At 36.4% G+C, this 25,719-nt stretch overlaps 2 protein-coding genes across 6 annotated transcripts in view; one reads left to right on the top strand and one right to left on the bottom strand.

Moving 5' to 3' along the window:
- On the bottom strand, positions 1 to 11,984 carry cUnh1orf35 (chromosome Un C1orf35 homolog). Its single transcript, XM_081375147.1, has 8 exons — positions 11,580 to 11,984; positions 9,654 to 9,804; positions 9,535 to 9,580; positions 9,377 to 9,456; positions 8,949 to 9,021; positions 7,608 to 7,687; positions 7,384 to 7,521; positions 1 to 1,286 (listed from the first exon to the last, which is right to left on the bottom strand). The coding sequence occupies exons 1-8, from the start codon at positions 11,674 to 11,676 to the stop codon at positions 1,082 to 1,084; spliced, it is 870 nt and encodes a 289-aa protein (XP_081231273.1). The 5' UTR covers positions 11,677 to 11,984; the 3' UTR covers positions 1 to 1,081.
- The window catches only part of guk1a (guanylate kinase 1a), an 18,698-nt gene continuing 3,887 nt past the window's right edge, over positions 10,909 to 25,719 (top strand). Inside the window, exons 1-7 of one of the 5 annotated variants that reach the window (XM_081375151.1) lie at positions 10,909 to 11,167; positions 21,307 to 21,420; positions 22,758 to 22,799; positions 24,257 to 24,353; positions 24,567 to 24,705; positions 24,798 to 24,882; positions 24,980 to 25,065. In XM_081375151.1, the coding sequence (XP_081231277.1) occupies positions 11,143 to 11,167; positions 21,307 to 21,420; positions 22,758 to 22,799; positions 24,257 to 24,353; positions 24,567 to 24,705; positions 24,798 to 24,882; positions 24,980 to 25,065 (588 nt within the window). In that variant the 5' untranslated portion in view covers positions 10,909 to 11,142. Of the gene's footprint in view, positions 11,168 to 11,964; positions 12,193 to 18,281; positions 18,480 to 21,306; positions 21,421 to 22,757; positions 22,800 to 24,256; positions 24,354 to 24,566; positions 24,706 to 24,797; positions 24,887 to 24,979; positions 25,066 to 25,719 lie in introns of those variants that run through there. The other 4 variants (XM_081375149.1, XM_081375148.1, XM_081375150.1 and 1 more) reach the window with 4 other exon arrangements.

Below are 25,719 nucleotides of genomic sequence, written 5' to 3' on the forward strand. Positions count from 1 at the left end.
CTGAAGGATAGAGGTGTTGAGGGCAGGTGCATTGAAAAAGTTTATTTCACCAAACATATACAAGAATAAAAAAGTCAATCATATCTGCTGTAATCGCTGGAGATCGGAGTTTTCTCTTTATGCATCGAAGACCAAAACGTGACCAGATAGCATTTCAGCTCAAAACAAAAAAGAAAAAAAGAAATTCTATTTTGCATAAAGAGAATTAAACCTTTTTTTTTTTTTTGCATTGTGTGATATTATTTTCATGACAAACAAGCCCATTTTACTCCAAAATTCTAATACATAACTGAGTTTTTGTTATTCTGATTGCTGCCATTTTTTAATAAGAATTAGCATAAATTCAAACACAGCAAGACAACAAATGGCATCAATTTTTTTTCTTTTTTTAGCATTAGAGTAATGAGTATTTTGAGGGAAAATGATTTAGAAACTCTCATCATTTATTCACCCTCATCCCATCTGCATATAAGGACTTTATTTCTTCCAATAAACACAGACTAATATTTTTAGGAAAATATAAAAATATAATGTCCATATAATGCAAGTGAATGTGTGTCACTCTGTTGACGTTTGAAAAACCACACACAGCAATCGACCCCAGTGGATGAATCAGTGCCTTATGAATAGAAATGATAGGTATGTGTAAGAAAAATACTCATATTTTTTACTTTTGAAAAATTTTGCTTACACACCTATCATTTCTATTTGGCCACTTGCATTTTATGGACTCGCAGAGATTGATTATTTTCCTAAAAATATTAGTTTGTGTGTTTAACGTAAGAAAGAAAGTCATATACATCGTAGATGGCATGAGGGTGAATAAATAATGAGAGAATTTCGTTTTTGGGAAAAGGAAATGCAGTCTCATTTTGTGTCCAGAATAAGAGTGCTGTACAAGCTAATTAGTCCGAAGGTAATGTTTTCCTTCACATTTACACGATACCCAGAACTCCTTACTAGTGTGCTGCATATGAATCTGTGCTCGCTGAGCTGCCGTGTCTCGTGGCCTAAGTTGTCCAGGGCTTGACAAAGGGGCCAATCAGATCCAATCTCGGGGTGAGGAGGTGTGGACGGGGCATCAGGGGTCTGAGCCGGTGTGGTGGCGCCGCCGGTAGCTTGGTCCATCAGAGGACGAGTCCGTGTCGTGCCGCTGGCGAGGGGGGGGCAGTGTCCTGCGGTCAGCCTTTGGCCCTCCTCCTGAATGGCTGTCACGGGCTCCGGCTCCACTCTGACTGCTCCTTGATGGATTAGGACCATGGTGGTCCCGGGAATCTTTTCTCGGCCTGGGGAGCACAAAACACACCTAGACAATCATTTATTCCTGGCGAGCATGGGAAGTTTGGTTCTGTTCGAGGGGAGGACCATAATTCAGACATGGACTATGAGGAATACACTATCCTTGTCTACGGATTATATCAAATATGTCACATTTATTTATTTAGCACTTTTCACAATACACATTTTTTTCAAAACTTCTTTAAAGAAAATGATAATGTTGATGTGTATAACATCTTAATATATTCATGCCTTATAGTCGCAATTAGAAGATTAGAGCCGGGCGATAATATAGCTTATATTTTGCGATAATACAAGCAATCCAACAGTTTTTTGAACTGAGATTGCTATATAGTACATATCGCCCTATGCGAGTACACTGATGTATGCAGATAAAGCTGGGTGTACTCACATATCCAACTTTATATAAAAAGCTGGGTGATAATTTTAATTACATTTTGGTACTAAACAAAGTCAAGCAGTTGAGATGTGCTACATTTTATATATTGCTTTACGTATGCTGATTAAATTGGACAGTATATAAACAGTGGATTTACATAAAGTCTACACACCTCTGTTAAAACAGCTGGTTTCATATCAGAACTTTTTAAATGTAAAAATTACAACCTATCCAACACCACGGAAAAACATTTCAGAGAAAAAAGATAACCTGAAATAACCTAACTGCGTAAGTGCGGGATCTCATTGTTAAAAAGTGTCGCTCAGGCGAGGGCTACAAAAAATTTGATATATTAGGTAAATAAGATATACCATGAAACACAGTCACCCAAATTCATGGTCTGATGAGACCATTATTTAACTTTTTGGCCAAAATTGTAACAGGTATGTTTGGCACAAACACAACACCGCACATCTGGAAAAGAACAGCATGGAAAACATGGAAAAATAATAGGCGTGGCTCAGAGGCTCCGCCTTCTTTGACGTGGAAATCTTGTGTCCAGCCCATTGAGGCCAGACGTCCACGGGTAAAAACATGAACACACTGGACAGCCGCTTTATAGTAGAAAATGAACTTATAATTCTAATTGAGAGAGACACTGACACTGTTTTTCATTTTTAATACTGCAAAGCTGCTTGATTTTAAACAATCTATTGTATAAAGTGCTATATAAATAAACATGATGTGAATTTACTGGAGTACTAGTTCTCACCACTGTCATTTTTGTTATTGAATCAAAAGCGCACAGCACATATTTTCATATTGCTCTAAACTTGGCTCTCAGCAGTGTGAGCGGCATCAGGATGTTTGCTAACAGTATACCGCCGCTCACATGGCGTAAAACTTCTTTTTATCCCAGAGCGAAGAACAAAAAAATAAACAAAACTTTGCCTCGAGTGTATTGGGGCCTTTATACTAGTACTTGAGTAAATGTAATTAGTTACTGTACTTAAGTATCTTTTTGGATAAACTTTGTGCTTTGACTTATAGTGTCAAAGATATTGGCAACTTTTACTCTCTACTCGACTACATTTTTAAGTAAGTATATGTACTCTTTACTCCAATAGATTTGTAATGAGAAATGCAATTATTATTACATTTTGTTTGGCACCTAACCTTTTCTGCAGCAGTTTATTTCTGCTATAAAAGAAGCGATACGGGCATCTACAGGACATTGAAGGTACTATCCCTTACGGAAAAAAAAACGTTTATTCAGTACAAATGAGAAATATAGTTGTGAACTAGTTGTGCACTTAAAGTTTACACTTAAACGTATACTTTTATATAATAAAAAGTGGGCCAATTTAGTCCAAGCAGTGTTGAAATAGTACTACCAGTACATTGATATTAGTATACTTACTGCATAAAGTTAATTATACTTAAAAAAAATGTACTTGAACTTTACTTTAGTATTCTTCATTAATGAACTTGAAGTATACTTTTTTCGTAAGGGATATCTAGTGCATTTTGCCTTCACTCTCCCAAACCTGTCAACAAGGCTACTTTACACGAATGCGAGTTCATTAGCATGTAGTTGCTGAATCGCAGGTGTTTCATATATGAGATGAGGACATGCAGCCACTGATGAGGCCCAAACCAGCACTTATGCCCTTTTGAGCACTTGAGCTTAACTGAGACTTCACTGTTTGTAGACTTTTAAGAGTTGTGTCCACCTTGATTAATCGCAATACTGAGATGTTCAGTTTTATTTTGACACATTCACATTCAGTATGAGTAAAATACTATTAAGACTAGAAACTCAAGCCTTGTCTGTGAAACCGGGGGTTGAAGGCTAGTCCCAGACTAAAATGAATGTTTGAGCTGTTTTAACTGAAAGCCACTTGCACTGGAACTACATCCGAGATATCTTAAAATGTCACTGCCATTTGTTTTCATTGATCTCAACATTTCCTTAAAGTATGGGTTTCAGGTTCTCTTTACATCTCTGGCTACAAGTACCAGTTGATTTTGGTATAGACTTTTGTGTTGTCTGCTCAAAAGCTGAAAATGAAGAGAACTTTCCCCTTTCAGCAGGACAATGATCCAAAACACATCTAAATCAACAAAAGTATGGCTTCAGCAAAGACAAAGATAAAATGTTTTGGAATGGGCCCGCCAGAGCCCAGACCGGATTCCTATAGAAAATATGTAAGGGGACCTGAAGAGGATCGTGCACAAGAGATGCCATGATCACAATTAATCAGATCTGCAATGTTTTTGCAAAAAGTGGGAAAATATTCCCAAGTCAAGATGTGGCACGCTGATAGACTCCTATTTAAACAGACTTGGTGCTGTAATAAAAGGGTGCTTCAACTACTATTAATCAGGGGTGTGAACAAAAATGCAGCTAGTTATTACAAGTTTAAAAACAATTCTCTAAAGTGTGTCACTTTGGTTTTCAGTTGCATTGCATAGTTTATTAATTTTTACATTCAAGGTGCAAAAATATGATTTATCTTAGTTTAATTTTTTACATCACATTTTGTGTCATCACTGCTCAGCGATTCAGTGGCAAAGCTATTTTATGGATAAAATCCATGGGCCGTTGATAAGTTTCTGTGCTCCTGAATGTTTCTGTGTGTGTGCAGCGCGATCTCCGGCGACTGACGCATGCACGTGTGTGTGTGCTTCAATGAAAACAGAGCATTAATATAGAACGGTGATTAATCTGACTGGGAACTACCTGTGCATTAAACTATTTTATTGCACACCTTCTAGCCAATCAGAATAGAGTATTCAGACAGACCACGGTATGGATCGCTTTACATGACTATAGTGTATTTATGCATGAATGTAAAGTAGGATGTTATATATCCAACTTTTATCCAACTATAGTTTAAATTTGAACCCCAATAATCAAGCGGCTGAGACTTGCTATAGTAGTACATACCGCTAAGCGTGAGTGTACTTTATGTAGTGAATTTATGAATGTAATGAAGCTTGTGAGGTTTTGTACGATTTATAAAAAGTTGGTGGTGTGTAACACTGATACGGTGATATAAATCACAGTTTAAAATTGTGATCCCCCATCCTAAGCAGTTTAAGTGTCACAGTCACAGAGGCATCAGTGAAGTTAAAAATATGAAATATCACCAGACAATCTTAGCTTCCGTAAAAACAAAAACACTAATTTAAATGAGTGCTATTTGTGATTCCCAAATCTAATCAAACTACAGCTCTTTTCCAAAATCAAGTTAGCTGCCACTAGAGCCCGACCGATATGGATTTTTGGGCGCCGATGCCGATACCGATAAAAAAAAGCCAGATACCGATATATCGGCCGATATTATTTATGTGTATATTATAAATAGGCATCATAGGTGCAATGTTAAAAATTGAATGAATTGTGAATTGTGATTTGGTATGATTTAAAAAAATGTAAATATACTGAACAAAATTATAAACACAACACTTTTGGTTTTGCCCCCATTTTTCATGAGCTGAACTCAAAGATCTAAGACTTTTTCTATGTACAAAGGCCTATTTCTCTCAAATATTGTTAAAAAATCTGTCTAAATCTGTGTTAGTGAGCACTTCTCCTTTGCCGAGATAATCCAAGTTGAGTTGACATCTTCAGCTTTTGTTCAAATATTATTAAAATTTGTTAAAGATTTTGTAAGCGTATTGCGTAGCAGTGCTTCGAGTCAATTGTTTTATTTGTGATAACGCAATGAAACATGCCAAATTGCCAACATCATTTTTGTCCAGGCTGTCATAAAAAGAAATGAACACATGCAAAAACAAGAGAGAACCAAAAAAATATTAATACGTGATTATGTTGTAGTCAATACATGAAATCCTATGAGCTTTTTGTTTTTCTATGCAATTTTTTTGCATAGTAGAAGAAATCCTTTAGATGTAGTTTGCCTTTTTTCCAAATAATTTTATTAGATATATACCCTAACCAAGTTTATTGTTTTGTTCTTCCTTATATATATATATATATATATATATATATATACACACACACACACACACACACATACACATATATATATATATATATATATATATATATATATATATATATATATATATATATATATATATATATATATATACCGTATTTTCCGGACTATAAGTCGCTCCGGAGTATAAGTCGCATCAGTCAAAAAATGCGTCATGAAGAGGAAAAAAACATATATAAGTCGCACTGGACTATAAGTCGCATTTATTTAGAAATGTATTTCACAAAATCCAAGACCAAGAACAGACATTTAATCTGGAAAGGCAAGTTATTTAACTACACAGTAGCACACAGAACAACAGGCTGAGTAGGTGTCCGGTATGTTAACGCAACACATTAACAGTTATTCAGCTACACAATAGCATAAAGAACATATACCTGGGAGGCTGAATAGGTTAAATTAACATAAGCCAGTGAGTCCAACAAGCAAGTTACCAGTAAACAAGTTCACCAAGCCCCTGCGATCTCATTCCACATCACTGAATCCATTGAATTTTCTTCATCCTTGGTGTCGCTTCTGAATAACTCCGCCAACTAGAGCGCCGTCTCGCGGCTGTAGACGGTAATGTTTTCTCTTGGTTCATCTCAGTCTATATATATATATATATATAAAATATATTCCTTATTTAAAACAAATATCCCCTCCGGACATCACTTTTGGCCTTTACTGTATGAGATGAATAATTATGCAGATTACACTGCAAATGTATGTCTGTCTTCATCTACTGTCATCATCATATTCCAGTGACCTTCACTAATTATTGATTCTGGAAATCTGGAAAAGATATTTTAAACCTGGAAGACTTTGGCCATGTATTGGCATTGCTGTTTTCATATTTATTAATGTTTTTGTTCATGTAATAAAAAATTTAAAAAAAAATCACAAAAAAAAAAAAAATCGCAAAAAAAAATTTGTTCAGGGATTCCCACACTGTTTGAACCCTTTTGAATTTTAAGTTAATATTTCAATCATTTAATCAAATTTCTATGATTACGGCTCTCTGATTAATCCTGTTAATGGACACATTGACATGCAGGTAAACAAATAAAATATATTTCTATTTTTAATGTTCAAGTATTTTATTTTGATTGTTTTTATTTAAAAATGATTTACTGTAAAATGTTTTTTTTTTTTTTTGTGATTTACTTATTTTAATACTTTTTAACCAACTCACAAACTCCCTGCAGTTTTTTCACTAACCCCAGTTAGAAACTCTGGCGTAAATTAATGTTAAATGCACTTCATGACAACAAAGAATGGAATATTTCTCTCTCTCTCTCTCTCTCTCTCTAATATCAATATGGTACACAATAATCCCATTCAAATCTGTGATAAAAGTGTTATGTCAAAAGTAATCTAAAAGTAATCAGAAAGTAAATAAAAAATAAAAATAACTTAGAAGCTCCCTAAGTTTTTTCAACCCAAACAAAGTTGTACCACTGCCTTCAAAAGGACTGTATTATGTAATAAGAAGAGGAAACTAACTAAAAGATGTGATGCTCATGATGCATGAGAGCTAAAGCAGTTAAATTGTGTTACAACGCCCTCTTGTGAAGAAACTGCGTTACACCTTAGAGAAATAAAAAATCTATAGTTTTACATATAAAATAATCTTTAACAAAAAGTAAATGATGGTGTTTAGTTCATTGACACAATGGAAAAAAATACACAGTTTACCTTTTACTGTACATTTCAGAGTCAGAATCTGAAGAGTCCCTTCTGCTTCGGTGTTTCGTCTTCTCTTTTTTCTTCTTTTTCTCCTTCTTCTCCTTCTTACTCTTCTTTTCCTTTTTACTCTTCTTTTTGCTGTCAGATCTGTAATTAATATCAGTTCTCAAGTCTTTAAAACCATAAGATGGATCAAACTTATTTTTTTCCTGTGAATCATTTAGTCTATATACCTTTTATCTCCTTTGTTGTCATGTCTGTTGGACTCCTCCGGCGTCTTAGCGGTTTCTTGCGGTCTGTCAGCTTTATGATGCTGGCAAAAAATAAATTCATAAATTCAAGATCAGTAACGATTGTAATATGATTCTTGAGATTAGGGCTGTCAGAATTCCTCAACTGAATGAGTGCTCGATTCTAAAAATCCTCGATTGATTGCAATTTACCGGTTGCGATTAACCGTCAAAATACTGGAAGTGGTGCATTCGTTTTCTAGTAGGGCTGCGTGATATATTAAAACCATTGAAAAATCATAATATAGCATAGTGCTATTGAGAAATCACAAAGGCTGTGATTCAATTAAAAAATATATATATACTCTGCGAATTTGAAAGTGAAGCGCAACGCCTCAGAGCAGCTCCACTCACAGTAAATGCTGCATAAAAGTCTGACACACTTTGTGTTTCATAGCGAAGTGTTGCACTGTTATCATTTACGCGCTCCTTCGCTATGAAACACAAAGTGTTTCTCGTTTATCGGTTGAAACACAAAGAGTTTCTAGGTTATTGGTTGAAACACAAAGTGTAAATTGGTTATTGGTTATGGTTTTAATATATCATGCGGCTCGGTTAACAGACTCCATCTCTGCATATGCCGTGAGTTTGGGTTGCTTACAATGTTCATCTGGGAACATAATGTGCACCATTTGACCAGATTTGTAATGTAAATCATTTATAAACCTAAGCCAACACAGTACATCAATATGTTTCTAAAATGCGAATTGTTGTTCATCACGATTTAAAAATAAAAGTTTTAACCCTCACTCTGAGTTTGAGTGTTTTGATGTTCTTGTTCAAGACATTACAGTGGCTGTAGCGTTTCTACTAGAAAAAAAGTGGCCAAATATTAAAGATTAAGTGGACATTTTATATAAATGTTGTTTGGCCAATATTAAAGGATTTGATCAACTAACACCAGGCATTTGGCACCTTCTGCAGGCATTTGTAATCACACATAATGTACGTAAGTTGATTATGTTTATATTAAGTATATTACATTATGTATTTCAACAGTGCTATTCAATAAAACCATATGATTACTTGTTTTTGATACTTTATTTGAATCAATTATTATTACCTCATTGTTATTATACAGTATACTGTATGTATTTTAAGTAATTTTAAAGGCTTTTGTTCACTCAGGACTATTTTTAGTAGCCTAAAAAAAATGATCCATTTACTTGATTTAACATCAAAATACTAAAATAATCGTCAGTGACAGCTTTACTTAAGATATGAGCCATGACACATTCTTAAAATCAAATTAGCATTAAAAACTGATTATCTATGTCTACATACCGTGAAAACCGGCAAACCCATTTTAACAGCTTCTTTTTCTTGCTTGGAAAGCAACATTCCTCTCGCCCCGGCCCTGATGAAGAACAGAGGCAGAATCTCAGACTGTTACATTCTATTTATGAATAAAAAATAAGATGAAAATAGAGGAGCAAGTTACACACTAAAGCTACTTCATAGACTGAAACAGAAAAGTGATTTAATTTTGCCTAACATTTCAATACACACTTCAAAACCTAAGCATTTCTATCCAGAAGGGTTTTTATAGGTAGATAGACAGATATTCTGCACTTCTGAATTTTGCTCAACCCTGATAATATGTATTATACATTCATTAGGGTAATTCTATGGTGGAATCAGTTACTTGGAGCATAGAATGTATTTTTAACAGGCAAAGAGATCAGCAAACGAACACACAGCACTGGCTTTACCTGGAGCTTCCGAGTCCAGAGACCCGGTCCACGTCCCGTTCCTCCCCCTCTCCTTCCCTCCTGCACACATCTGCAAGATCCTGCCAGCGAGAGAAATGTGCATCAGAAAATGCAACAAGAAATGCTGCAAATAATTACAAATGTCTACAAATGCAAACCTCTTTGGTGAGACCAGTTGGTTGTTTTTTGATGGTTTTATGACCCCTAAAACAGACAAAAACATTCAGATTTGTACTGCATTTATTTTGCAGGCCACTGATGGATCAAGCACACTTACAGCGCTGCCAGCATGGCCTCGTGCTCCGCCTCCCGCACCGCTGCCATCTCCTGCTCTTTAGACACCGCTGCGCCACCCTTCTTATCCCGGGCATACCACGTCAAATCCTTGCCTTTCTGCCACCGTCCAACCGGCGCCATGAGGGAATTCCCTGAGGAAAATCAACACAAGACCTGGTCACACTTTAGGTTTGGGAAAACATATATTCACTAGTATGAACTATGACTTTTTTATGTCTCAAAAAGCTCCTAACTCACTGCTTATTAAAGGTTAGTAAGGTAATTGTTGTAGAGGTTAAGTTTAGGTACTGGGTAGGATTAAGGGACATTGGTCATGCAGAATAAGGTATTAATATGCGTTTTATAAATACTAATAAACAGCCAATATGTTAGTAATATGTAGGCTAATAAACAACAAGTTAATAGTGAGAATTGGTCCCCAAACTAAAGTGTTACCCAAGACCTTAGGCAAATCTTACATAACATGTCAAGAAGATATATTTCACCCCAAAAATCAAAAGAACAATTAACTACATTTCCCCCCATAATTTTCATTATCATATAAAGCATAAAAATATCATTATTAGTTTAGGGTAATGTTGAAAATATATTACATTATTAAAGATTAAACCGTTAGAAAAAATTAACCACATTGATTGTAGTATTGGTTGTATTGCATTTAATTTATGGCCATTGTAATTAAAGAAAACATGAGAATTACATTTATTTGATATGATATTTGATGTGATATGCATTTATTGGAAAATGTGCCAAACTATCTATATATAAGATAGTTATATATCTATACATATATATATAAGTAAATTTATATAATAAATTATACTTGAACTATTTATGGTGTATCATCTTTGACTTTATGCAACATACATGTAATATTTTGTGTGCGGCAGGGCTTGTAGATAATGCATTATTGTCCTTATCAGTTATTAAAAAGTGAAACTGAAATTATTATTTCAAGGGTAGAATATATAGCTCCTTTAAATGACATGGAACGAATCAATACTAAATCATAATGCCCTTCTGACTGATAGAGACCAGATAAGCAAGCAACTTTGTAAGTTAAATATCTTGGGGGTTAAAAAAACTGCTGGTACGTCAAATGCGCACATGGTACATCAAATTATGAATCCTACTATGATGAAGATAGCTTTCTTGAACAGGTGGCGTCACGTCTGCCCAGTAGGCCTCACTGATGTCATCACGGCACATAAAAGCAATGTTAATAAGCTACGCATGCGCAGTAGAAGGAATCCTGCAGGACGCTGGGGGCAGGTTACCTAGCAACGACCGCATGACCTCATTAATATTCAGATGCTGAGCCTTTGCCATAGTAGGATTCGTGAACCGACGCGCTGCGTGCACGTCTCGTGCGACTCTGGGTACTTTAACTAGAAAGCCAACACGTCAACTACACCAACAAAAGCCACAACTGTGTCCGATACATACACATTAAACTAACAGGCGTTGTAATGAGAGATCATACCAAGGAAAAAGGTAGGAATGTTTGAATTTACATTACAATTAACGTTACTAAGGACTTTAAACAGAAGAAAACATATAATGCAACGTGTACCCAGAGGACACTCTGTCATGGACAAACCATGCTGATGTCAATTAGCAATATCTTTACAGGAAAGCAAAACAACTATTCATTACAAGTCTGCTACAATATCCTCACGAGTTATTAGCTTTCTGAACAGGTTATCGTGCGCCAGTAAACTGCAAAATGTTATCACAGACCAGTTACATGAGCTCTACTTTAGCAATCATTAGTTAATTCAAGCGTGTAAAGTGCACAAGAAATCACGCTTCCCTCAATATAACGCTGTATTTCGTGAACTTCGCATATAGAGCACACCATAATAGCGCTGACTGAGTTAGCGGCTAGCGTTAGCTCGACACTCACCCAGATAGTTCTCTCTGTGTTTGTCCACTTTCACTTCATCCCAGTTGAACTGGTCCTGACCCCCTCTCACCCCTCCAGATCTCGACGAGCCGAACATGACTTCTGCTCACTATCCAGGCACACTTCCAGCCTCCTGGAGGCACTGAGAGATGCTTTACACGCGTGTAGTAGAAGAGGAGTCAGGCCTTGGGTTTCCACAACATCCGGGAAACCGCTCGTCTTTAACTTACTTAGTAACGAATTCAGCACGAAGAGCTCTTTTAACAACCACAAACATTATCGTGTCGGGCAAGCTCTATTCACAACGAGCTCCCCCCCCCCCCAAAAAACGATTCCTTACAAAAACAACAAAGCGCATGCAGTGTCGCGAATACGAAAATGTGATGTCTACATCATCTGCCGTGTGGCGCGCGCTTCACCGATGATGTTTTGAAGATCTGCGGAGCGTCTGTCCGCGTCTGATGACGTCACCGGGCATCAGTAATGGCTCTCATGCGAAAGCCAGTCACCTGAGCGAGAGAGGAAGATTTTAGGCGGAGGGGGAAGACATTCTCCCTGTGTTTGACCACTTTTATCCCAATGTATGTGAGGTTTATCTCCAGGCTTTTTTCAGGTGAGTTGAAATGAGCTACAGCTTTAAATCCTCGCCAGTTACATCATCCTTTTCAGTCAAGTGTTACAGACTATTTATGAAGTGCCATTATGATGGTGACTTTTCATAAGGCTTAATTTTACTGCATACTTTCTTAAACTCGTAGCGGATTTTTATTCATCACGTTCGGTGTGTTTCAAAGTGAACCTGCTGCGATATGCTTTAGTCATATGCCTGTCATAAACGTGTAATGCATTATGCAAGCATTAAATGATAATACAGTGCTGTGCATATGCCTGGATGGATTGATGTATAGTTTATTAAGGGTTTTTTGATTGTATCTGTGTAAAGATATGGAAGCTACAGTGCGATGAGTGAAAAAGTGTCTGGTTTCCTTTTTTGTAATGTAATATTTAAACGAAAATTACTAATAAAACGCATTATCAGCCAAACATCTGAGAAAAACCTAATTGAAAAATTGACGCAAGAGTTAGATCTCTAAATAATGGAATAACATATTTTTCTAACAGTCAAAAGGCTAGGCAGGTAAAAAGGTGGAAGAAGACAGTTTTTTTTTGAGGAATCTCAGTCTGACTTTGTCTGAGCAGAAACTTATTGCTCAACTGTCAACAAAAAAAGCCCACTGGGGTTTAATCTCTTTAAATGTGCATCCTTGTTTACTTTCCTCGCTTCCCGGCTCAGCTCAATGTTAGGAAAGGATGCAGTGAATGAAACTGAGAAATCGAAACACAACTTCTTTATAAATTGGAATATTCTTGATCACTTCAAAATGTCATCAGCTGCGCCCAAAGGATCTGTCCTCATGTTGAGGTTTGCTGAAATGGTTTAAGACTTTATCTAATATTAGTAAAGCGAGAAGCCCTGTAGAAATATGTGACATGCACTAGGCTACATGTAAACTGCAAAGGTAGGGGTGGGTGATCTTCCCTAAATTTAATATCACGATCTAAATCGTGATCTTCCCAATTTTGAGATGTATTATCGATAATATCCAGATTGGAACCGAACAAGCCTATGGACTTCTGTATTTGCACAGTTTAAAACACAGTATTGCATTTAACAGTCAGTTGTCAAAATGATAATTAAACCCCGAGATAAACTCAGCAAAGTCTTCACTGTATGAATTGATTCTTATTAAAACTACTAAAGTGATTCAGTCAACAGCAGTGAGTGATTCTGTCTGTCTTTTGTTTAACATTAATGACACAGACAGCGGCAGGTATTTGCTTTAGGTTTTAAGACTGAATGCATGGATCCAATATAATGACACGCATCCGATTTCTTTCCCAACTGTTTATTCACTTAAGACACATAACTGAATGTCTTTATGTAAATGCTCGTGAAGATGGATTTGACACATTTTTGTGTATATTTGACTATTTATGTGCGCGCCTGAAACCCCAAGTATACTTTGCACACAAAAGCGTGTCTCTTTCGCAGTGTAGTGCACTTTTAATAACTCAATTTAAAATAAAGCATGTCCCACAGTTGACTGATTTGGACATTTAAGTTTTGGAATTTAAGGAAAGCTGAAAGCACATACCGGTAGCTTTAAAGGAAAAGAATGGCATGTGACACAATGATAATTTTATCTTGATTATCACATTTCCATAATCGTTAGAAGCACGGGCGTCGGAACCAGACCCACGTTGGGACAAGACCCACCGACTTTTTAAGACCAATGATATTGGACCCCACTCACTTTTACAGTCTCTGATTCAGCGCATGTCCGTTCACTCTTCAGAGCGCCGTCAGTCAAATCCATTCCACTGGCTCATTCAGAGCCACTATTAGCACCTCAGTGTTGTACATTAAACTCAGTTCAATAATAACATAGTATAAATGATTACATTTATTCAAATTATTAAATGGATGCCAGCTTATTGGTACAATAAAGCCCTTCCTAAACCTACCTCTAACCGATAAACACTTTATTATTAAACACGTTATTTTCACTTTTCTAATATTTTGTCGTCAGGTCGCTCACCCCTAGGGGTGCAACGGTACAGATAGCCCACGGTACGGTCCGTACCTCGGTTTTTGGGCCATGGTCTCGGTTCGGTTTCGGTACATGATTTGTGCAGAAAAAGACTGCTATTTCATCCCAAAAATATGTTTTATTTTTCTTATGAGCATTAATGTCACACTAGGAAGAACATCAATGTATGGAATAAATTAACACTCTAGTCTGTACTGAACAACACTAAGTAATACAACCTCTTCAACTATCACTTATATGAAATACAAAATTTAAACAAACACACTTCAAAATATTCAAGTGGATCCCAATTCCAAACCTTGATAACTGGTATATGAAGTGATCAATGTGAAAGAAAAAGTGCACTTTTACCTTTAACAAACATAAATTAGCTTGTGCTTTGAATGAAAAAAAAAAAACAGAGCAAAATAATATAATAAAAAAATACTGCATTCAGGATACAAAGTGCAATGTTATTTACTCATCCACTATTGAGAGATTCTTGTGCAAAAAGATGAGTCTATCAACACTGTCTGGTGCAAGGCGAGACCGGTTGGCACTAACGATGTCCCCAGCAGTGGAGAAAATTCTCAACTTTTCAGAATGCCGCAAGCGCACCGTAGGTCACGTGACAAGAACCAACCAGAGCGCAGCTGATGGTTGCTTTAGCAACGACAGACGCCTCCGGAGCGCAACCGCCCTAGCGCTTTGTAAAAAGGAGAACGCGGCGCGCCTAGCGTTTTCTACGCGTTTTTAGGCGCGATATGTGAACGGCGCCTAAAGCAAAAACTAAAAGGATCAGCGCGAACTCAATGGCAAAACCGAAGTACCGCGGGACACAAGGGTAGATTGTCCCGTGCAGGGCAGACCGAACGGTTCGGTATTTTATCGTGTACCATTGCATCCCTACTCACCCCTATACAAAGGTAAAACGTAAGTTAAATAAATTGTGACGTGAAGGGCGAGTAGAATTTGTACAAGCGTGAGGTTTTTCGACAGCTAGCGCTTTTCTTAGCACCTCTGGAAGAATCCACGTTTCTCAGTGCAGTTCGAGAAGACTTTAAGCTGGCTGATTCCTTCATTGATTTCTGTGTCAATGGATGGAGGAGTTTGAGTATTGAGAAGATCCCACTCGTTTTGTGACCTTGAAGACTGAGACATGGACGATACAGCACACAACATAAGATTAAATAGTACGATAAAGGTTGATGAGGATGCACTGTCTTTAAGCACCAGCCAAAACTGGTCTCATGGCGAGGGGTTGCACCGTATGACTTGCATTAAAATGTGGATGTCACACTTGGAGCTCATTTATTTGAAGACATCAGTTTGTAATGGAGAGGTTGAAACAAATGTTGTGTAGGACACTGAATTAAAAGGGGGAAACAGTTGCACATACGATAGGCTCATTAGGCTGGAGGAAAGCTTTTTCATATAGTCTGTCAGTATGAGATGTGGCCTGTTTTATGAGCATTGTCAAGTGTTTTTCCTGTGATTACAGCTGTTTTGCAGTTTAATCTAGGGGAACGTCCAGCTGAAGTGAATTATGCAGCGATGTGGATGGTGCACATTCATTGTTCAGGGTGTGATTGGTTCAGGTTTCCTATTGAATTGAATTCTTGAAAATAAATTTTACATAATAGCACAAGGTGTCATGTTGTGGTTAACTGTGCTTGATAGTGTGAGAACTTGCTTGAATTCACTGTGCGTGTATTGTAAACGTTCTCTTGTGAGCGGTGGCTCTGATTTTGACACTGAAAAGGAGCTGTAAGGACTTCCAAGCCTATTACCTTCAAGTGCCTTATGTCCCTCACAGCTGTTTGCTCTGAGACGTCACTTCAGCTCTCACTGGAGTGAGACTCGAGGCGATTTTCAAATCAAAGATGCCATTTTAGGATTTCTCCATTTGGCTGCCTAGTCCTTTTAAATTTACTTCAAAAAGTAAAAAGTGACTTATTTTTTAGGCTAGTTATTTTCAAAAGATTAATTATCTTAATGTGCAATTATCTAGTTGTGCAGCTGTCTATGCAGAGTGCAGAAAGCTCTCAGATTTCATCAAAAAGATCTTCATTTGCGTTCTGAAGATGAACAAAAGTCTTACAGGTTTGGAACGACATGAGGGTCAGCGATTAATGACAGAATTTTGACAATCTGATTGTTGTTAAACAACAGTGAAATACATTGAACTATATTTTGTCCCTCACTCACAGCATTGTTTTCATTCCTGTCAAAATTGAAATATACCATATACCATAAACCGGTAATATTAAATAAAAAATGAATAAAACGCAAAAACAAAGTGTCTTTAAATGTGTGGTGACTATGTACTGTAGTATATAAATGTACAATATGAAAACTGACCTTGCGTGGTGTAGACTTGGTAGAGGTGGAGTTGATTAGTAGAAAAGTGGTGTAGTAACAAATACTACATTAAAGTAAGGAGATTTTAATGAGAATAACCATTGAGAATGTGAGTGTCGTAATGGTTAATAGAGCGTCAGACTGGTGGTAACCCAAAGGTTGCGGGTTCGATTCTCAAAATCAGCACCTAACCCCCAATCGCTCCTCAGGCACCACAGCAAAAAATGGTTGCCCACTGCTCCAGGTGTGTGTTCACGGTTTGCAGTGTGTGTGTTCACTACTCCTAATGTGTGTGCACTGACTTGGATGGGTTAAATGCAGAGGACAAATTCCAAGTATGGGTTACTTGGCCTTCACATGTCACTTTCAATGAGAGAATAATGGGTCTCATTCACTAATAATTGATGGAATCCACCTAATTCACGAGACGAGCGTGCGCACATGGATTTGTTCTTAACCTCGTTCTGATGTTAATGAATTTGGCTTATTCTAAATGAGCGACTGCATGCCCAAGGTTAGTCGTCTGGCATAAAACCTGCCCGTACCATCTCCATTTAAAGTCCCTGTGAACCGGAAGTTTACCAACTTTACTTCAGTGTTTTGACTTATTTCCAACTTATTTGTCGTGACTCATTTCCTTTTTCCAAACTAACGTACGTCATCAGAGAAGGAACGCCATTCCAGAGCGGAAGCAAATTTTCAGATTTTGATTAAAGATTACCATAAAAAACAAATGTTTCTGTATATTAATTTGCATAGATTAATTGTTCACCACAAGTCTAGTAATGTGCGCTAACAAAGTAAATGGGGGTCAATATTGATTAATCGTCAATCATGATGACTTTAAGGGCGTTCCACAGCCTTTTCTTTACAGCCATTCATGATTCAGTAAACATACGACACTCATGTTACACTCTCGAAAGACACCTGAAAGATTTTATACATTATCATATATATATATGAATACATTTTCCTCTTAAAGGAATAGTTAAAATGAACATTCTGTCATCATTTACGCACCCTCAAGTTGTTTCAAACCTGTATGAATAAACAGTTGATGGACTTATTGACTTCCAGAGTATTTTCTTTTCCTACCGTGGAAGTCAAAGGTGTCCATCAACTGTTTATTCATACAGGTTTGAAACAACTTGAGGGTGAGTAAATGATGACAGAATTTAAAATTCTAAGCAAACTATTCCTTTAAATTGATCATTAGGCCACCCAGAGTATGTGATTTTTGCATACGTGTGGTGTTGTTTGTATCTAAAAAAAAATTGTACATGTATGATAAATGAAATAAGATAGATAATAATGAATCATGATTTGTTTGTGAAAACATTTGTACATTTCACACACCAATCAATACATGTACAATCATACATATGACACATATGAATACATAATTAACAAAAAAATTGTCTATGGTAATGAAAATTTTGGGGAAGGTGTAGTTTAATTGTGAAGAAAAATATCAATGAAAAAAAAATTGTATGTCCAAATATACATACAAAATTTACATTTCTTTATTCAGAATATTTTTTCTTTTTGATTTTAAAATGGCTTAAATGCTGACCTGGACATGTTTTTGTGAGATTCACGCACCCATTCATAGCTAAAATGTATCATTTGAATTTTATTCAAATTTTAATTATTCAGTAGATTAATGGGAAATATCACAACTCAATGTTGGCGCTGTAGTTTCTGTTCTAGTAAGCACAGATGTATTTGTGAGTCTGTCTGGTGTAATGCTGATATGGCAGTAACTCATGCAAAGAAGGCTGGGTTGTTTGACGGGTTTGGCTTCCAGTGAGCTGATAGGAGCAGGACATTATCAGAAAACACACACACACATACACACACACGTTCAGATCAGATTGAGTGTTGTGCATGTTTCCTTTTGCACATTTGAGCAAGGTAAGCAATACAAACGCAGAGCTTGAATTGTGATGTAAATTGACTTATTGTTATTATGAATGTATTGAAATATTGTTTTATTGCTTAAATATTATAAACCCTGTAAACCTAAGCCTTAAGAGAGCAGTTTAATGAAAATGACATAATTGGCATTATCATTAACATGTCAGCTGCTTTGTTTCATTTGCTAACATTAGTTAACATGAACTAAGAATGAACAATACTTCTACAGCATTTATTAATCTTAATGTTAATTTCAACTAATACATTATTAAAATCAAAAGTTGTATTTGTTAACCTTAATTAATACACTGTGAACTAACATGAATGGACAATAAACAGACTTTTGTCATTTAACATCAACAAAGATTAATATTAATACATTGTAACAAATGTATTGCTCCTTGTTAGTTCATGTTAGTTAATACATTAATATTAACAAATGAAAGCTTATTGTAAAGTGTTATCGAATGTTCTACTTCCAAGTGCCATGGGAAGTCAAACTAACTTAATTTAACATTTTATTATATTTACTTATATTATTTATCTCCTACTCTTTAACAATACATCAGGCTCTTAAAGGGATAGTTCACCCAAAAATGTTGGTAATCAGACAGTTGACGGTAGCCATTGACTTGCCATGCTACTGATTTCCAACATTCTTTAAAATATCATGTTTTGTGTTCAACAGAACAAAGAAACTCATACAGGTTTGGAACAACTTTGTCTTTGTCTTTGGAATATATGTAGGTCAGGTTTTTCCTGTCAGTCATCATTAGAACAGAACACATTTTACACAGGAACACTGAATGTTTGGTCAATAATTCAAGAATTGTGTCTTTTTTTCTAATCTATCCACCTTATTTTTCAACACGAAAGTAAGCTATTTTCTGTGAATGTGCGAGACTTCCGGTTCATTAGCCACTATATGGAAATAATGAGGAAGAAAACAGTGCATGGTAAAACTATTTGCTCTACAACCTACTGTGTTTACAATTATGACAATACATTAAAATAATAGGCTAAGAAATACCAGTTTGCAATATCAAGCAGCATAACGAGCTTTTTTTGTACACTAGAAATAACTGGAAGTGGATTACACCGGAAGCCAGACACATTACATTTACAAATAGCCGCGCACACTATGGATGGCATGTGTTATGAGGAACTATAGCCACAAAGTGGAAAAAAAATCTATTCCCTTAACAGATTATCTATTAGAAAGTCTAGTTAGCCAAAATTTACCACAATAAAGAGAATAAAACATGATCAATTCTAGTAAGGATGGTCATGAGTAGTTAAAGATCTCTAATTTATCTTGGTGCAAGATTATGTTCTTCTCTTTTCATTTTTTTTTTTTTTCTTTTTTTAGTTTTAGTTTAGAAAGTGCCACAGGACACACAAATCGGATCTGAACAGTTGCCATACACAGTGTGGACAGTCAATAATTTTAGATCAGATTCCAATCAGATGCACTAATAATCTGATTTGGACTGACAGTGTGAACATTTTGATTATTGGGGAGGTTACATCCCCCCGGAAACATGGCACAATACAGGATCTGTAATTTGCCACTGTCATCATAATTAAAATGTCCTTAGTGAATTGGCTCATCTGAAACTCATCAGCTGCGTTCAGAGCTAATGAGCTGTTGTGCTTCAGTCCTGTTGGAACATGTCGAGACAGGATTTTGACATGAAGAAGTCACTATACTACCGGACAAAAGTTTGGAGTAATTAACTTTTTATATAATTATATAGGCTATAGTTTTGAAAGAAGTTTCTAATGCTCACCAAGGTTGCATTTTTTTGGTAATATTGTGAAATATTACAATTTAAAATAATTATTTTCTATTTTAATTCATTTAAAGGTGCATTGTGTAATATTTTGGAGAATCTATTGGCAAATGCAATATCATATACATAACTATGTTTTCAGTGGTGTATAAAGACCTTACATAATGAACCGTTATGTTTTTATTACCTTAGAATGAGCCATTTCTGTCTACACACACCGCGGGTCCCCTTACATCGACGTGTTTCTACAGGAGCCCTAAACGGACAATATACAATACTGTATGTTGTTCTTCGTGCAAAGAAACTAGCTAAAGTCAACGAATAAAACACTGACACAATGATGAACAAGTTACAATAATATTCGCAATAACATATAGTTTTACTGAATAATTAAGTAAACATAATTTCTTAATTTATTTTGTAAAGAAACCTCATTGCTGAACTGGCTACTCTCTGCTGTCTCAGACGACGACATCTTTTCCTGTCGACCACCGTAACTTCTGATGGTTGCAATTCGCAACCTCAACGCTAGATGCCGCTAAAAATTACACAGTGCACCTTTAAATTGTAATTTACTTCTATGATGGAAAGCTGTTACTCTCATTACACTACATTACAGTCTTCAGTGAACACATGATCCTTCAGAAATCATTCTGATATTCTGACTTGATGCTCAAAAACATTTCTGATCATAATCAATGATGAAAGCAGTCTTTGCTGCTTAATCTTGATAGTTTCAAGGTCTTGATTTTAAATTAAAAATGTTATATTGTCCTAAAATAGCTGGATTAGATGGAAAATCTTTGTAATTTCAAATATACAATGGATGTCTTAAATGGAAAATGAATTGGAAAGTTTCTCCATATTGTAGACCTTTGTACTTATTGCTCAAAGCTCAGATCATTACAAAGAGTAATGTTTTGTCTTTAGTTCACGAAGAGTCTTTAGTTTTTTAAACATTTAGACTGATTCATTCTTGTGTGAATGTGACTTTAATCTGAAAGTGAATTGAATATTTCTGAAAGCCTCTTTCTTTCTTCCTCCCTGTCTGTGGTGTGTTTGCAGCGATGGCTGGACCGAGGCCTGTGGTGATGAGTGGTCCCTCCGGGGCTGGGAAAAGCACTCTGCTAAAGAAACTGCTCAAGGAGTTCGATGGTGTATTTGGCTTCAGCGTATCCCGTAAGTCACATACATATGTGACACAAGTACAAAGTGATGGGGGGGGGGGAGATAGTCAACAATTTGATCCCTTAAAACTTATCTTTGAACACCAAAATGACATATTTAAAATAAAAAATCCTGTAAAAAAATGTCTTCATGTCTTAAAATAGCTTGAATGTAACTCTACACTCTTGCTTCATTTAGTATATGTGAACCATGACTATACAAATTAGCCCGGCCTCCACTCACTCACAACCGGTCAGAATACCTGATCCGTAAATCTGATATCTGATCCTGATCGGTCAACATTTTACTCAAGTTACTGTAGTAAACACTGCACAAGCATATCGCTCTTTACAATGTTGGACACATAAAGGTAATTAATATTATTAGCCTTTTGCTTGACTACGTTATCAAACAGCTAATAATGTGATGCTTATGTTACACAAACCATGTTCGCGTTCACCATCTCAGAGTCAGACAGATGCCTTCTAAAAATCAGCATCAGAAACGATTTGAACAACTAAGAGCGACAGTGGAGAAAGACATATACAGGTGCTGGTCATAAAATTAGAATATCATCAAAAAGTTGATTTATTTCAAGAATTCAACTTAACTGGTGAAAATAATATATTATATAGACTCATTACATGCAAAGTGAGATATTTCAAGCCTTTATTTGTTATAATTTTGATGATTATGGCTTACAAGCTTATGAAACCCACGAAATCAAAATCCCAGAAAATTAGAATATTACATGAAATCACACAGTAATTACACAGTGATACCATGGTTATAACAAATAAAGGCTTGAAATATCTCACTTTGCATGTAATGAGTCTATATAATATATTAGTTTCACCTGTTAAGTTGAATTCTTGAAATAAATCAACTTTTTGATGATCTTCTAATTTTATGACCAGCACCTGTAGTTCATCATAATATCGTAATATACATCATATACACAATTCACCCGCTATATTGCTAAATGTACAAGATTTTTCATATCAACAGAAAAATATACCTGGATAATCTGGCTTCTCTTGAGACTCCTCTGCTTCGCAGCATAGTTATGATGATATGCTAAAGCTGGCTGCACGTTGACCTGATTGGTTACAAGGTAGTTTGTGACATCAGAAACACCAGCGATTTCAAACCGTGTTTTTGAGACTGCCTTTGATTCACTGCAGTTTTAAGGAGAAAATACTCAGCAATGATGTTGATTTATGAATTTACACATGGTTTGTCTGATAGCACATTAAAAAAAACACATAGACATATAAACAACATTAAAAACTTGATTTCCATCACAGGGGGACTTTCAATTTTCTTAATTAAGATTGGTCTTTTTCCAGATACAACGCGAAGCCCTCGTCCAGGAGAGGAGAACGGCAAAGGTAAGGCTTTTGATCTTGAGTGGTAAAGAGAACAATGTTTTTCTGAAAATATCTTTTGAATTATCCTCAAAACCCAAAACTAAATTTTACTACAAGCCTTGTTATTATAAAACATAATGTTCATTACATAGATATCTAGTTATTTCAGTTGTTAGTCAAACAGAATCAAATCTTAAAGTGCCCCTATTATGCTTTTTCAAATATTACCTCTCATGCAGTGTGTAATAAAGCTGTTTGTGAATGTAAACTCTGCAAAATTGTAAAGTCGAAAGTGGACGATAAATAAAGTTATTGTCTCCCAAAAGAAAGATTCGACTCTGAACCGCCTAAACGAGTCGTCAGGAATCCCAGTCTCACTTCCGTGACCTTCATACGTAAAATATTTTATATTGTGTTGGTCTCCTGCTAACTGGCTAACTCACGATATTACTGTCTTACTGAAATACTTCTGCTGATCAGTTGTGGGCCACTTTTACCTAAATTAATGCAGATTGTCTGTCGTTCTTAGTACTTTGAGTAAAGATAAAGGATGGAGCAAGATTTGTTTTATAAACTTTAATGTTACATCAGTTGTTCATGTTAGAGCTCTGCTAACGTACGCGCTGTTATTGATTCAGTTCCTGCTTGTTCACCGCAATAAATTAGAAAAATTGGTTTGTTGATGGACATACTCTTGTTAATGCTGATGGTGAGGAATTGCAACTGCAACATCTCATAATGTACCTCAAACTGAGTAGCTCCTGCTCGAGTCGTCCTTGCGAAGGAGGTTCGGGTTGAATAACTAGTTCTTCTGATGTTTCATCATCAGACCCGCGTTTGGATTGATAAAATAAAATCGTCGCCATCGTTACGGTCTTTACAGTTCAATCGCTGAGCTTTAGGAAGCCTCCGGAGCTGAAGTTTATGGCAATGGCCGTTTCGTTTCTGACGCGCTGTAAGCGGTCGACCAATCACAACAGACTGGGCCATCTGGCCAATCGGAGCAGAGTAGCTCGCGGAAAGGAGGGATTTAGAGAGACTGAAGCATCGGAGTCGTTTAAGAATCATTGAAAATGTGGTGATGTGAAATGTATATTATGTGAAAATGAAAATGGTTTTTTTTACCTTTGATGCATGTAAACCTGTTGTAGGAGGCTCCAAAACAAAATTAGGAACCTTTAAAATGGCATAATAGAGGCACTTTAAAGTCGGCATGAAGTGGAAGTTGCGGGAGTCTTTTCTTCCCTATTCCCAAATTGACTGATACAGTGATGAGCCAAAACACTTGGGTCAGTGCATGTGCATAAATGAAGCATCAAAAATATGCTTTCCAAATTTGTGCTTTCAGTTGCGTGTTGTTTTTAATTGGTATTCTGGCTGATTAAATGATAATTGCAACATCCTTTGAAATATCAGTTTTTTTGAAAGTCAGTCGATGAGTGGCGTATCTTCTGAAAAAATCTTCTTTTTTCTTTCAGATTATCATTACGTTACCAGGGAAGTTATGCAGGCAGCAATAGCAAATGGTGAATTTGTTGAAAATGCTGAATTTTCAGGGAACATGTATGGAACAAGGTACAGCCCCCTTTGGAAAGTCTTGTTTGAAGGGAGATTTAACTGACATCCTTCTTTTGAAACCACTGATACAATCCCATTGATAAGTGCTTGTTCTTATTGAATGGTCTATAACTTAACATGCTTGTCCTCATATTCAAACTTTAGAAATACTGTATGTATGCAGAAATATTTTTGTAATTATAACTAACCTCACTTTTGCCCTCTTCACAGTAAAGCAGCTGTACAGGCTGTTCAGGCCAAAAATTTGATTTGCATTTTGGACATTGACATGCAGGGAGTGAAGAACATCAAGAGGACCGATCTCAACCCCATATATGTGTCCATCCAGGCCCCGTCAATGGGCATCCTGGTAAGAAATACTTCAATTGAGCTCTTTCTCTCCAAATATTATGTTTACATGTCTTCATTTTAATCTCAATTGTATAACTTTATTTATTTTAGGAAAAAAGATTAAGGGACAGAAAAACTGAATCTGAGGAAAGTCTACAAAAACGTTTAGATGCAGCCAAAGTGGACGTGGAAATAAGTAGGTATCTGTTCCTATACAAATAATTTTGTATAAAATGCTGCAATTTTTTTCACATCTAGAATAGCTTGCTAACTGTTATTTATCCATCTTTCAGGTAAAGAGCCTGGATTATTTGATGTGATCATTATCAATGATGATCTTGACGCGGCGTATGGGAAATTAAAAGACACTCTTCTCGAGGTAACATTTTCCAGTCTAAATTTTCATCACCCGGAATGTAATGGTATGAGATTTTGATGGTCACGGTACGAACATTTTCGCAAATATTTCACATTATTAGGGTGCATTGCATTGCTAATAACTATTTGAATAATATCATTTTTAGTAGACACTTGTCTGATCAACATGCAGGGCCCTATCATACAGCCGGTGCAATGGGGCGTCAGGCAAGTGTTTTTTGCTAGTATCAGCCCGACGCAGTTATCATTTTCACGTCCTGCACCACGTTGTTTAAATGGCAAATGCATTTGCGCCCATGGGTGCTGGTCTGAAAACGAGGTGTGTTCAGGCGCATTGTTGGCGTATTACTATTTTGAGGCGACTGAAATAGACTGCAATTTTTTTTTGTTATTTAAAGAGCACGTTGGTAATGTGTGCCTATAGGCGGGTCCAAAACAAGCGTACACTTTGTCCCATAGATGGTCTGCTCGTGCGCTTTAACCTCATGCTTGAGCAGATCAGTTTCCTTGCTAGAGAAGCGTTCGGTTTTTCCGCTTGCAAATTCCGTCATGTAAATAGCGATTCCGCCATGGCGTGAGCGCAACTGGCTTTTAAAGGGAATGGGAGATGAGACTCTGATTGGTTTGTTGCACGTTATGGCCAAAACACACCCAT

Source organism: Scardinius erythrophthalmus (assembly GCF_964197995.2).
Source record: "Scardinius erythrophthalmus genome assembly, chromosome: 9".
Classification (NCBI taxonomy): domain Eukaryota; kingdom Metazoa; phylum Chordata; class Actinopteri; order Cypriniformes; family Leuciscidae; genus Scardinius; species Scardinius erythrophthalmus.

Bases quoted from the DNA above. Each gene is read 5' to 3' on its own strand.
- cUnh1orf35 (XM_081375147.1), bottom strand. From the start codon at position 11,676: ATGTTCGGCTCGTCGAGATCTGGAGGGGTGAGAGGGGGTCAGGACCAG. The intron at 9,457-9,534 runs GTTTGCATTTGT...TCTCGCTGGCAG, and splicing joins CAACTGGTCTCACCAAAGAG to GATCTTGCAGATGTGTGCAG. The intron at 1,287-7,383 runs GTAAACTGTGTA...TGTGCTCCCCAG, and splicing joins TCTGAAATGTACAGTAAAAG to GCCGAGAAAAGATTCCCGGG.